Genomic DNA, 14,711 nt, shown 5'->3' on the forward strand with positions numbered 1-14,711 from the left:
TCCACAGCCTGAACTATGGCCAAACCTGCACCCAGACTAAGGGCAAGAGTGGTGCTTTTTTTGGAAAGAGGCAGCCATGTTTTTCTAAGCCCAAATAGCCCCTTTAAGAAATGTGCACCTTTTTATACAGGTGACGCACTCCCTCCGGTTTTATGACACCGGTCTTTAAAGTAAATTTCCCCCTAAAGTTGCAGGACTGTTTGTAGATCACACAGGGATAACGTTTCTTTCCTCTTGCTCCAGGCGAAGGAAGGCGACCTCTCCGTCATTAACACTCTCCTCGAAGACCCCACTTTGACAGGCAAGAAATTCAAAGACTGGAAGCAGAAAAACTTTGAGTTTTTTATGGATATTTGTGAGTATAGCGGAACCCTGAAACCTCAGAACGGTGCCTCCGACCTCTCCACCGCACCAGCGGCTCAGATCTCACACACCCATTCCTTCATTGAAACGCACGTTTGACAGTGGGAGGAGCACCGTCCAAGAACGTCCCCCCCCCAGGAGCCGCCATGACTTGTGACCTGAGAGAAGCACTGTAATATTTGTACATAATGTAATCAATGGATTGTAAATAGATTGGATACGAGAATAGCGCCACCAGATGCCTATGACATTGCATGACCGAGCAGAATTCTTCTTCTTTTGTGGATTCTCTTTGCTTTGCTGTATGTATCAGGGTCGGCATCCACACTGAATCGTCAGGAGCTCCCCGGATACTCAGCCAGCGGCCATTGTGTGAACTGCGCCATGTGACTACCTCAGTGGCGTCCAGTCCACAACATGGCGGTACCCAGCGTGTGTAGACTGGGAGTCTCCTCTATGTACATCTATAAGGTGACAACCTCCGAGCCATTCTATATACATAGATACGCCGTCCTCCCAGGACTCCTTATCTATGTATACAAGTGATTTCATCTATCAGATTCGACTTTCCCGTTTTCCATACACAAGCGGTGAGCGGGTTTAGCGTCCTGGTCACCGCCATTCATTGTTATACGCATTATTTTACTAATTCTCCTGGGAGCAGAGGAAGAGGTTCCAGGCTGCACACTAGTATACGGCTCAGCCTCTTAGTGCCTTAAGATGTACATTGTGCATCCTGCAGACGGCGGTTTTCTTGCACGAAAGCTTGAGATGCGAAACCGCCGAACGACGGGAGCTTGGGGACCTTCATCAGTTTACGGGATGCTTCAGCTTAAGGTGGACTTGTCCTTGCAGGATGAATGCTCTCTCCACTGTGATTCTTGTGCCACTAGCCTGTGACTTTACCTACCACACCTGTCTGTGGACTGAAGGCGAAACGCGATGGGTCAGTCACGTCCACATGCAAAAAAAAAAAAAAAAAAAAGCATAGTAATGGAGGCCACTGATGGACTAAGTAGTCTCCTCCAGGAGGTGAAACCTGATGGTTAATCCAATTCGACCACGGACAGTGAGCACCGGGTTCTTCCAGCTTCTGTGCTTGTGCTCGAGGTTTGTCTCTCGTTTACCGTCACCACTCTTTGTCGCATATGTTACTTTCAGGGACGCCTCTTTATACTGTCGTCACAGTCCGGTGGGAGATACACGTAGACGTATACACATTTTATATAGGACTTGTAGGACGGCTCCGCAGTGCCGGGGAGGAGATGATCCTGTATCCTACCACTTTGCAGTGTTAAATGGGAGGCCAGAAATAATGGCAGATTTATCAAATCTGCCTAAAAGTAAACAACCAATAACAGCGCAGCTTTCATTTTAGCAGGGTAGTTTTGAAAATGAAAGCTGAGCTCTGATTGGTCACCGTGGGCAACATAAACTGGATCTCAATTATCAAATCAGCCTTTGTCGCCCATAGCAACCAATTACAGCGCAGCTTTCATTTCCTAAACTGCTTTGCTAAAATTAAAGCTGCGCTGTGATAGGTTGCTATGGGCAACAAAGATAGGTTATTATTAATAAGACCTAGACTTGGTTAACCAATCAGAGCCCACTCTGGTAAAATTAATGCTGTATGGGATGGGTTGCTATGGGCAACAATGACTGGGCCTCATTTATTAAAACCTGTCTGTGTTGCCCTTAGCAACCAAACAGCTCAGCTTTGATTTCCTAAATTGTTCAGCTAAAATGAAAGCTGTGCTGTGATTGGTTGCTGTGGGCTCCCAGTCTTGGTTGCCCATGGTAACCAATCAGAGCTCAGCTTTCATTTCCTAATGGGCATTTCCTGCTGTGGGAAATAAAAGCTGTGTTGTGATTGGTTGCTATGGACAACAAAGACCCTAATATCCCAATTATGGCGTTCATGATTGGTCACTTTCGATTCCCAAAGTTGTTGCTGGGCCCAAAACCTGTAGAAGCATGGCGGTCGAGCTTCTGGAACTCGTTCGTTTCTAAGCTCCACCTGTCACATTTCAGACCCTTTTGACCCACAAGGAGCCATTTTGAAGTTTACATTAGAGAATCGCTAGTCGTGCCATTGCCCGAATGATTCATTTACACTCGTATTACATCAATAATCCCCGGGCAGCGCCAGGTCAGGTGATCGCATCATGGCGGCATCACACAATGGATACAGAGGGAAATAGCGATCTTCCCAATGTTCTGTTTCCAGATGGAGCACTATTCATCCAAAGCGAGAATCTCAGGTTACCCCCGGGGTTGGTCTCTTATTTCTTATACCTGGTACAATATATTCTTGGGGGATAAAGATGGAAGGTCTCTGAGCTGTACGCTGATGGCGCATAAAGGGGCGCTCTGCTCAAGTAAATAATACACTCAAACATGGCCGCCATGCGGCAACAAAACAGTGTTCTTATCTACGCTAAGTATTACCGTGGTCATGTGATACCATCATGTGACTACATGGGTCAGTGTATGGCACACCAGTCCAAATAGTACTAGATAGCAGTCACGTGATTATATCACATGACCACTACCTTATTGCCAGTATTTGTGCCTAATGGTGGAGCGTCCCTTTATGTACGCAGTATGGATCTATAGCGGCTGAATATACGTAGACTTCTCCACTCCCGCACTGAGCTGCTCCTTCAGTCCCGGTCACTGTGTATATGGAGCCCCCCTTGAACAGGTCACTGTGATTCCCCCGCTGTTCTCAGGGGACCGACCCCTCCACCACGACCTTTACTGACCCCTCCGTTTCACTGCGATCCTATGAGTCACTGTGATTGAACTTTGCTCCTATGGGGAAGTTGTCACTGATATTATTGCATGTTTGTCCTTAAAGGAACTGACCCCCGAAACATGTAAACCTCCTGCTCGCTGAGCCTTGGGTGTAGTCGTCCCCGGTCCTGGGTGCGGAACGAAGATGAGAGAGATGCAGGTTATATTTGGCTGAGGTTCTGAGGTCTCATCTAGGAGGCAATTCGCGGTCACGGTGATAAAAATCGCCCTTATAGCGGCGGCCTGAAAGGTCCCAGTGATTGCACTTTGAGGTCATCGGGGGCTGCCGGTACCAACACAGTAACAGCATCTCAGGAGGATTTCCACCCAAAACTAAAAAAAGAGCTTAAAGGGCTTGTTCACCATTATTATTTCTTTCAAATCAACTGGTGCAAGAAAGTGCCAGAAATTTGTAATTTACTTCTATTAAAACAATCTCAAATCTTCCAGTACTCATCAGTTGTTGTATGTCCTGCAGGAAGTGGTGCATTGTTTCCAGTCTGGAGAGCAGAAGAGGTTTTCTATGGGGATTTGCTGCTGATCCCGACAGTTCCTGACATGGACAGAGGTGGCAGCAGAGAGCACTGTGTCAGAAGTAAATTACAAAGCTCTGGCACTTTCTGGCGCCAGTTGATTTGAATAAATTTTATTTTTAGTGAACTACCCCTTTAAATTGTGGAATGAGAAGTTATATGTGTGTTTGCAAGATGCTGCAGTAAATCCACCTGCTACTTGTTCTTAAAGGGGTTGTCCAGGCTTTTAAAAACATGGCCACCTCTCCTGTCCTCAGGTTGGGTGTGGGTCTTGTAGCTTAGCTCCATTAAAGTGAGTGGAGCTGAATTGTAATACTTCACACATCCTGAAGGCAGGGGTGGTGCATGTTTTTGACATTAAAGGGGTACTCCAGCGATAAATGTTTTCTTTCAAATTAGCTGGTTTTAGAAAGTGCCAGAGATTTGTAACTTACTTCTGATTTAAAAAAAATCTCCATTCTTCCAGTACTTATCAGCTGCAGTATGTCCTGCAGGAAGTGATGTATTCTCTCCAGTCTGACACAGTGCTCTCTGCTGCCACCTCTGTCCATGTCCGGAACTGTCCAGAGCAGCAGCAAATCCCCATAGAAAACCTCTCCTGTTCCCTGGACTGGAAATAATACACCACTTCCTGCAGGACATACAGCACCTGATATGTACCGGAAGACTGGAGATTTTTTTAAATAGAAGTATATTACAAATCTCTGGCACTTTCCGACACCAGTTGATTTGAAATAAAAAACATTTGCTGGAGTACCCCTTTAACTGTGTTTTCCTAATCCTGAAATAACAGATACCCTGCCAACATCTTATCATCTTGTACAGAGCGGTAATGGGGGAGGGGGGCAGGTATCCGGCACTTTTGCTGTAACTTCTTATTTGCCAACACTTCCTTATTTTTGTTTTTTTGCTGGAAATCCTCTAAGGTGGCACTTAGCTGGCAATGCTGATAGCTGCCAGGCCCCCGACCACTGCCCCAATACCTGATCGCTGGTCATCACCATGGCGCTGGTCACATTAGGGGTACGCGGAGATGTAGCCCGATTACCCCAAAGTGACTAGCCCCCCCTCAATAACAAGTCACAGAAGAGGGTCACCCAGGCCATGAGCCCAAAGTCAGCGAGGACTGTAAATATCTCCTGTCAATTTGTTACCTATATAAACCTATAAATATATATATAAATACATAGATCTATATATATAGGCACATATATAACGGAATATTTTTTATAAAGGATTTAACTCCGTGTTAGGCGGGAGGAGGTGACGGAGCGGTGAATACTGATGTACAGGATCTGGCGACTTATTATAGCAATTATTTATTGTTCTCTATGTAGGAAGATACAAAGTTATAAATCAGATAAAACCTTTTGTTATCCAAATCAATAATAAAAACGGTTTTGCAAAACTGAGACATTGCGACGGAGCTGCACTGAGACTTTATTCTCCTGTCAATGTCCGGACCCGCGTAACCGCGCCAAATATACGGACGCTGGATGTTACTACTGGTCTTGTGTATGACTATATCCTTTGACCTGCTGTACACTATAAGTGGATCACTCCCATCAATGTAAGCTGAGGGTTTGTTACAATTGCATCCAGTCGTGACAGTCCTGGACTCCAGACTGATATGTTGTACTTGCACTGATACATTGTAGCAACCAGAACTGGAGACCTGTGCTGCTGAGGAGTGCCCAGGCTGGATACACTGTAACAAACCCTCAGCAGGGAGACATATAAAAAGGGGTTGTGCTGCATCAAATACTTATAAGTGTTTGCTGGGACCCCCCACCAGCCATGAGATTGGGGGTCCTGGAGTGGTGTATATGTAAGATCTAACACCCTCCGCCATTATGGAGCCCAATTGCACACACTCAACCACTCATTCCAAGGCATTCAGGACCCCTCCTCCTTGTTATCAGTGGGGGTCCCCAGTAATCAGAGCCTGATTTGTCGATATGGCAGCAGCGAGTAGAGATCTTGAAAATGATGACTTGCAGAATGCTCCATTGTGCACAGGTTTACACTGGCTTTACCGGAGGAGTCTGTAATCTGGGATTGTGGGTAATTTCTGGGCCCCTGGAGGCTGGAAGAAGCCGAGAATGTGACAAGTGACACTGGAATCGGGGTAAAACATGAAGAATACGATGGAATCCGGGGAAGAATTATCCTTCCAATACTGCAAGAAACTGCCTGGTACAGTGTCATAGCATTATAAGGCAGATCTGTTCCTCTACAAGAGTCTGGGAAAGCTGGGTGACTACCAACACAGTGGCCATTCCAGCTCCTACAGGACTTGTAACCCAACTTTACCAGATCTGCATTCAGGACTCTAGAAAAGCTGGGTGACAACCCTTGTGGCAGCTGTAGCGGCCGTCCTACTGATTGTTGAGAGCAGTAAGGACGATGGGTGACCATGCCCCGTGAGAGCAGTAAGGTAGGTGGAAGACCATGCCCTGTGAGAGCAGTAAGGTAGATGGGTAACCATGCCCTGTGAGAGCAGTAAGGACGATTGGTGACCACACCCCGTGAGAGCAGTAAGGTAGATGGGTGACCATGCCCTGTGAGAGCAGTAAGGAAGATGGGTGACCATGCCCCATGAGAGCAGTAAGGTAGATGGGTGACCATGCCCCATGAGAGCAGTAAGGTAGATGGGTGACCATGCCCCGTGAAAGCAGTAAGGACGATGGGTAACCATGCATTCTCTGTGAGAGCAGAAAGGTAGATGGGTGACCATGCCCTGTGAGAGCAGTAAGGTAGATGGGTGACCATGCCCTGTGAGAGCAGTAAGGTAGATGGGTGACCATGCCCTGTGAGAGCAGTAAGGAAAATGGGTGACCATGCCTTGTGAGAGCAGTAAGGGTGATGGGTGACCATGCCTTGTGAGAGCAGTAAGGACGATGGGTGACCATGCCCTGTGAGAGCAGTAAGGACGATGGGTGACCATGCCCCGTGAGAGCAGTAAGGTAGGTGGAAGACCATGCCCTGTGAGAGCAGTAAGGTAGATGGGTAACCATGCCCTGTGAGAGCAGTAAGGACGATTGGTGACCACACCCCGTGAGAGCAGTAAGGTAGATGGGTGACTGTGCCCTGTGAGAGCAGTAAGGAAGATGGGTGACCATGCCCCATGAGAGCAGTAAGGTAGATGGGTGACCATGCCCCGTGAAAGCAGTAAGGACGATGGGTGACCATGCATTCTCTGTGAGAGCAGAAAGGTAGATGGGTGACCATGCCCTGTGAGAGCAGTAAGGTAGATGGGTGACCATGCCCTGTGAGAGCAGTAAGGTAGATGGGTGACCATGCCCTGTGAGAGCAGTAAGGAAGATGGGTGACCATGCCTTGTGAGAGCAGTAAGGACGATGGGTGACCATGCCCTGTGAGAGCAGTAAGGACGATGGGTGACCATGCCCTGTGAGAGCAGTAAGGTAGATAGGTGACCATGCCCTGTGAGAGCAGTAAGGACGATGTGTGACCATGCCCTGTGAGAGCAGTAAGGTAGATGGGTGACCATGCCCTGTGAGAGCAGTAAGGTAGATGGGTGACCATGCCTTGTGAGAGCATTAAGGTAGATGGGTGACCATGCCTTGTGAGAACATTAAGGTAGATGGGTGACCATGCCTTGTGAGAACATTAAGGTAGATGGGTGACCATGCCTTGTGAGAGCAGTAAGGACAATGGGTGACCATGCCCTGTGAGAGCAGCATAGAAGCCACATCTATTATCACCCAGCTTTTCCCAGAGCAGATATATCACAGTACTGCAGAGCAGGATTATTCTTTTAGGTACCGTCTCTATGGGGTTTATACTCACATGCTCGGTGCCTTCATGCTGTACGCTGAGCTCCGGTATAACAATCCTCTCCCATTATATCTTGTCCTATAATCTAGTCACCTCCAGAGCTGTAGTCACACTTCTGCCGGTCATGATTTATAAGTCAAATCCCATCAAAAGATGCTCCAAGTATTCACGTAAAAATTCTACCGCTCCATCATGTCTTATACTTCAGTCACATTCAGAGCTGCATTCACAGTTCTGCCATAACATCATATTCTAGTCACACCTGCTTGTTTGACGTTTTGCTGGTCTACAGGATTTTACTGCTGCCTCCTGCTGGCTCAGTGTCTGTATAACATGCTGTAGGTAATACATTAGGGGATATGCAGTGTACCATACAGTGGACAGGCTATGCTTCCTACATAAGATATCGTCATGCAGTTGTATTATTGATCTGACCTGTAATACATCGGCCACAGCCTGTGATGTGGGAGAAGCATGTCTGTTAATCTGTGCAACAAATATGGCTGCTTCATGAACCACGAGTGGTAATAAATAGAAAGCAGAGTTGTGAATTCAGCTCTGGGGGTGACTCAACACAGTCTGTGTAAAGACACTGATCCAGCAGGTGGATGCAAGGCCCTAAAGCCTGGGTGCAAATACAGCACCAGCAGAATTGTGAATGCAGCTCTAGAGGTGACAGACAACATGACATGTGAAGCCCTAAAGCCTGGAGACCAGCAGAATTATGAATGCAGCTCTGGAAGCAACTGGAGTAAAAAAAACAACAAAAAAAACAATGTATCTTAACATCAGTAAAGCAAAAGTAACTTATCATAAATGGAGATTTTATCCACACTATGTATAACAGAAATGCAGCAGTAGGGGGCGCCTCAGCACCTAGCAATGGGCTCATCTAGGGGTTCAGCCCTGCGCCGCCACATAAGCTGTCAATTGTGATGACCACCTGACAAGCCTCGGCCTTACCGCACCCAACAATGCAGCAATATAGCTTCCCCCACAGGACGGTATATATGATTGAGGAGGAGCCTCGGGGGACAAACAATGGCAATGTATCACATGGGATCCCGCTCCTTATTACTGCTCAGTGTATGGAATATTTATCCCTCTTCTATGGTTTGCACTTTATACTGTGATCTGAACGCGTTATGTTCAGTTCTTATTTCTTTTTATTCTTCTCAAACACCAAAGCAGCAACCAGCAGTCCCAGCGCGAGTGACCACAGTGTACAGCCCAGCACCACATGGGTCCTCAGTATATGTCCCAGCGCGAGTGACCACAGTGTACAGCCCAGCACCACCAGGGTCCTCAGTATATGTCCCAGCGCCAGTGACCACAGTGTACAGCCCAGCACCACCCGGGTCCTCAGTATATGTCCCAGCACCAGTGACCCCAGTGTACAGCCCAGCACCACCTGGGTCCTCAGTATATGTCCCAGCGCCAGTGACCACAGTGTACAGCCCAGCACCACCCGGGTCCTCAGTATATGTCCCAGCACCAGTGACCCCAGTGTACAGCCCAGTGCCACCCAGGTCCCAAGTATATGTCCCAGTACCAGTGACCCCAGTGTACAGCCCAGTGCCACCCAGGTCCCCAGTATATGTCCCAGCACCAGTGACCCCAGTGTACAGCCCAGTGCCACCCAGGTCCCCAGTATATGTCCCAGAATCAGTGACTGCAGTGTACAGCCCAGCACCACCTGGGTCCTCAGTATATGTCCCAGCACCAGTGACCACAGTGTACAGCCCAGCACCACCCGGGTCCTCAGTATATGTCCCAACGCCAGTGACCACAGTGTACAGCCCAGCACCACCCGGGTCCTCAGTATATGTCCCAGCACCAGTGACCCCAGTGTACAGCCTAGTGCCACCCAGGTCCCAAATATATGTCCCAGTACCAGTGACCCCAGTGTACAGCACAGTGCCACCCAGGTCCCCAGTATATGTCCCAGCACCAGTGACCCCAGTGTACAGCCCAGCACCACCTGGGTCCTCAGTATATGTCCCAGAACCAGTGACTGCAGTGTACAGCCCAGCACCACCCAGGGTCCTCAGTATATGTCCCAGCGCCAGTGACCGCAGTGTACAGCCCAGCACCACCTGGGTCCTCAGTATACGTCCCAGCACCAGTGACTGCAGTGTACAGCCCAGCACCACCCGGGTCCTCAGTATATGTCCCAGCGCCAGTGACCGCAGTGTACAGCCCAGCACCACGTGGGTCCTCAGTATACGTCCCAGCACCAGTGACTGCAGTGTACAGCCCAGCACCACCTGGGTCCTCAGTATATGTCCCAGCACCAGTGACTGCAGTGTACAGCCCAGCACCACGTGGGTCCTCAGTATATGTCCCAGCACCAGTGAATGCAGTGTACAGCCCAGCACCACCCTGGTCCTCAGTATATGTCCCAGCACCAGTGACCCTAGTGTACAGCCCAGCACCACCCGGGTCCCAAGTATATGTCCCAGTGACCCCAGTGTACAGCCCAGTGCCACCCAGGTCCCAAGTATATGTCCCAGTGCCACCAGTGACCTCAATCTACAGCCCAGCACCACCCGGGTCCCAAGTATATGTCCCAATGCCACCAGTGACCCCAGTGTACAGCCCATTGCCACCCAGGTCCCAAGTATATGTCCCAGCGCCAGTGACCTCAATCTACAGCCCAGCACCACACGGGTCCCCAGTATATGTCCCAGCGCCAGTGACCCCAGTGTACAGCCCAGCGCCACCAGTGTGCCCAGTATACAGACCAGCACCACCAGTGACCCCAGTATACAGCCCAGCACCACCCGTGTCCCCAGTATACAGACCAGTGCCACCAGTGACCCCAGTATATAGTCCAGCAGCACCCGTATACTCAGTATATGGTCCATCACCCCCATGTCCCCAGTATACAATCCGGTGCCCCCATGGCCCAAGTATACGGTCCAGCACCTCCCTTGTCCCCAGTATACGGTCCATCACCCCCATGTCCCCAGTATACGGTCCAGCACCTCCCTTGTCCCCAGTATACGGTCCAGCACCTCCCTTGTCCCCAGTATACGGTCCATCACCCCCATGTCCCCAGTATACGGTCCATCACCCCCATGTCCCCAGTATACGGTCCATCACCCCCATGTACCCAGTATACGGTCCATCACCCCCATGTCCCCAGTATACACAATCATATTCATTCTCTAGCAGCAATAGACGACCATAACCAAACACCATGGGACTGTTGGGAAGGGCTGAGGGCCCTGTGTAATGCAGCGCTGCACCACCGGGGGCGCTCTTCCTCCCTATGTACTGACAGATACAATGGCAAAACTGTTACTTTATAAACACTCAGAATATTATTTCTAATTTATTTAATTTTTTTTTTTTGAGGGTCGGGGAAAATTTCGGCTTTTGTCATGAGAGGGTGGTGTGTCGTGCGCATGTCCGGTCATGATGTTTATTTTAGGTGATGGCCATTAATAACGACGACACCAGATTCACACGATTATTATTTCGTCTCCTTGTTTCACTGAATTACTATTATATTATTATTATTATTATTATTATTATTATTATTATATATTATTAAACTTTTTTCAACCTTACCATAAACCTGTGTACTCAATAAATGATTAAAGGGGAAATCCTGTGTTCTTTTCTTGGTGACAGAGCTTCGCTCTGCATTTAAAGCAACAATCCTTATTGTCATAGAGGCGGAGTCAAGCCACAGCAGCTCCTCCCTTCATTGGCTGACTGTCCAACCAGGCAGTACTGGAAGCTGAACCCTGTATGTCAATCATGCAGGGCGGAAGTAACACCAGTATTCAAGGAGCATATATCATCCCCATATATATTACCGCCATACAGTGGTGACCAAATCCAATATACTGAGATCAACATACTATATAATGCCATACATGGGACAAATAATACTGCCACACCATGACCACTACCACCACATAATGACCAATATCTCCATACTGTACGTACTGTGATACCCACTATACAAATACTAATATTTCCCCCATGTCTATATTGTGGTAAATACTAATGGTACACAATCTCTGTACACATATACGTGATTACAGTGCAATTACATCCAGTGACTCACAGGGGGTGTCTTCTCTGATCACTTTTCCTTCTCTTCTCCATCTGGCCTGGCCATCATGTAAACTTCTCCCAGCGATGACTCTTCTCTGCAGAATCTATAAGGCAAACATTTTAGGCTCTTCACTTTTGTCATCTCTTTACAAACGCCCCATCCGTATTACCCACCACAGTAACAATGCCTACATTGTGCCACCATATAGTTATTGGGCCTCTCTGTTCCCCCTATATAGTAGATATGCTCCACTGTGCCCCCCATAAAGTAATATGCCCCTTTGCCTCTGTGTATTATAACCCTATGTGCCCCTGCATATATTAGGCCCCTTCTCTATAGTAGTTAAACACATTCACTCCCTGGGCCCTTGTATAGTATATAGACTCTTCTGTCTCCCTGAATGGTAGACAGGTCACCTCTGTGGCCCAATTTAGTAGATATCCCCCCTTTGTGCCCCTGTATAGTAGAGCACGGGAGGTCCAGTGCATCCCGTCCACCTCTGCTGCCTCTCTGCTCACCGTCTGCCCCGCTGCCATGCCTGCCGGAAGGTCCGGGGAGGTCCGGCACCATCTTGGGCCTCCTCCTCGCCGTCCGCCTCCGCTGCCTCTCCTGCTTCACGTCCGCTGCTGTGGCTGGCCTGGGTGAGTAACAGACTTGAATAGGTTACTCATTCCCTGAAAGGGGTCAGGCATTTGATGAAATCACTGACTTTCTTCAGAGAAATGATGGAACAGCTTGGTGATTTGATCATATCCCTGGATTCTATCATTTCACTGCAACATATATACTACACATATATAATACAGCAGGTAATGTATACACTATATAGGGGAGGAGTGATATATACAGCACATATTTGGTACAGCAGGTGATGTATACACTATATAGGGGAGGGGTGTTATATATACAGCACATATATGGTACAGCAGAATATGTATACACTATATAGGGGAGGAGTGTTATATATACAGCACATATATGGTACAGCAGACAATGTACACACTATATAGGGGAGGAGTGATATATATATATATATATATACAGCACATATATGGTACAGCAGACAATGTATACATTATATAGTGGAGGAGTGGTATATATACAGCACATATATGGTACAGCAGAATATGTATACACTATATAGGGGAGGAGTGGTATATATACAGCACATATATGGTACAGCAGGCAATGTATACACTATATAGGGGAGGAGGGATATATATACAGCACATATATGGTACAGCAGGCAATGTATACACTATATAGGGGAGGAGTGGTATATCTACAGCACATATATGATACAGCAGGCAATGTATACACTATATAGGGGAGGAGTGATATATATACAGCACATATATGGTACAGCAGAGTATGTATACACTATATAGGGGAGGAGTGGTATATATACAGCACATATATGGTACAGCAGACAATGTATACACTATATAGTGGAGGAGTGGTATATATACAGCATATATATGGTACAGCAGATAATGTATACACTATATAGTGGAGGAGTGGTATATATACAGCATATATATGGTATACCGGCCACTTTATTAGGTACACCATGCTAGTAACGGGTTGGACCCCCTTTTGCCTTCACAACTGCCTCAATTCTTGGTGGCATAGATACAACAAGGTGCTGGAAGCTTCCTCAGAGATTTTGGTCCATATTGACATGATGGCATCACACAGTTGCCGCAGATTTGTCGGCTGCACATCCATGATGCCAATCTCCCGTTCCACCACATCCCAAAGATGCTCTATTGGATTGAGATCTGGTGACTGTGGAGGCCATTTGAGTACAGTGAACTCATTGTCATGTTCAAGAAACCAGTCTGAGACGATTCTAGCTTTATGACATGGCGCATTATCCTGCTGAAAGTCGCCATCAGATGTTGGGTCCATTGTGGTCATAAAGGGATGGACATGGTCAGCAACAATACTCAGGTAGGCTGTGGCGTTGCAATGATGCTCGATTGGTACCAAGGGGCCCAAAGAGTGCCAAGAAAATATTCCCCACACCATGACACCACCACCACCACCAGCCTGAACCGTTGATACAAGGCAGGATGAATACATGCTTTCATGTTGTTGACGCCAAATTCTGACATTACCATCCGAATGTCGCAGCAGAAATCGAGACTCATCAGACCAGGCAACGTTTTTCCAATCTTCTACTGTCCAATTTCGATGAGCTTGTGCAAATTGTAGCCTCAGTTTCCTGTTCTTAGCTGAGCGGAGTGGCCCCCGGTGTGGTCTTCTGCTGCTGTAGCCCATCTGCCTCAAAGTTGGCCGTACTGTGCGCTCAGAGATGCTCTTCTGCCTACCTTGGTTGTAACGGTTGGCTATTTGAGTCACTGTTGCCTTTCTATCAGCTCGAACCAGTCTGCCCATTCTCCTCTGACCTCTGGCATCAACAAGGCATTTCCGCCCACAGAACTGCCGCTCACTGGATGTTTTTTCTTTTTCGGACCATTCTCTGTAAACCCTAGAGATGGGTGTGCGTGAAAATCCCAGTAGATCAGCAGTTTCTGAAATACTCAGACCAGCCCTTCTGGCACCAACAACCATGCCACGTTCAAAGGCCTCAAATCACCTTTCTTCCCCATACTGATGCTCGGTTTGAACTGCAGGAGATTGTCTTGACCATGTCTACATGCCTAAATGCACTGAGTTGCCGCCATGTGATTGGCTGATTAGAAATTAAGTGGTAACGTGCAGTTGGACAGGTGTACCTAATAAAGTGGCCGGTGAGTGTATATGGTACAGCAGAGTATGTATACATTATATAGTGGAGGAGTGATATATATATACAGCACATATATGGTACAGCAGACAATGTATACACTATATAGTGGAGGAGTGGTATATATACAGCATATATATGGTACAGCAGAATATGTATACACTATATAGGGGAGGAGTGTTATATATACAGCACATATATGGTACAGCAGAATATGTATATACTATATAGTGGAGGAGTGGTATATATACAGCACATATATGGTACAGCACAATATGTATACACTATATAGGGGAGGAGTGGTATATATACAGCACATATATGGTACAGCACAGTATGTATACATTATATAGTGGAGGAGTGGTATATATACAGCACATATATGGTACAGCACAGT

At 47.4% G+C, this 14,711-nt stretch overlaps 2 protein-coding genes across 3 annotated transcripts in view; one reads left to right on the top strand and one right to left on the bottom strand.

The window, feature by feature from the left end:
* LOC138802406 (connector enhancer of kinase suppressor of ras 2-like) overlaps positions 1 to 5,652 on the top strand; it is a 185,363-nt gene extending 179,711 nt beyond the window's left edge. The window contains exon 23 of the mRNA XM_069985668.1: positions 244 to 5,652. Coding sequence (XP_069841769.1) covers positions 244 to 462 — 219 coding nt within the window. The 3' untranslated portion in view covers positions 463 to 5,652. The remainder of the gene's footprint in view (positions 1 to 243) is intronic.
* POF1B (POF1B actin binding protein) overlaps positions 1 to 14,711 on the bottom strand; it is a 482,431-nt gene that overhangs the window by 345,441 nt on the left and 122,279 nt on the right. The gene's annotated exons all lie outside the window — the stretch shown is intronic.

The sequence above is a fragment of the Dendropsophus ebraccatus genome, chromosome 10 (assembly GCF_027789765.1).
Source record: "Dendropsophus ebraccatus isolate aDenEbr1 chromosome 10, aDenEbr1.pat, whole genome shotgun sequence".
Classification (NCBI taxonomy): Eukaryota; Metazoa; Chordata; class Amphibia; order Anura; family Hylidae; genus Dendropsophus; species Dendropsophus ebraccatus.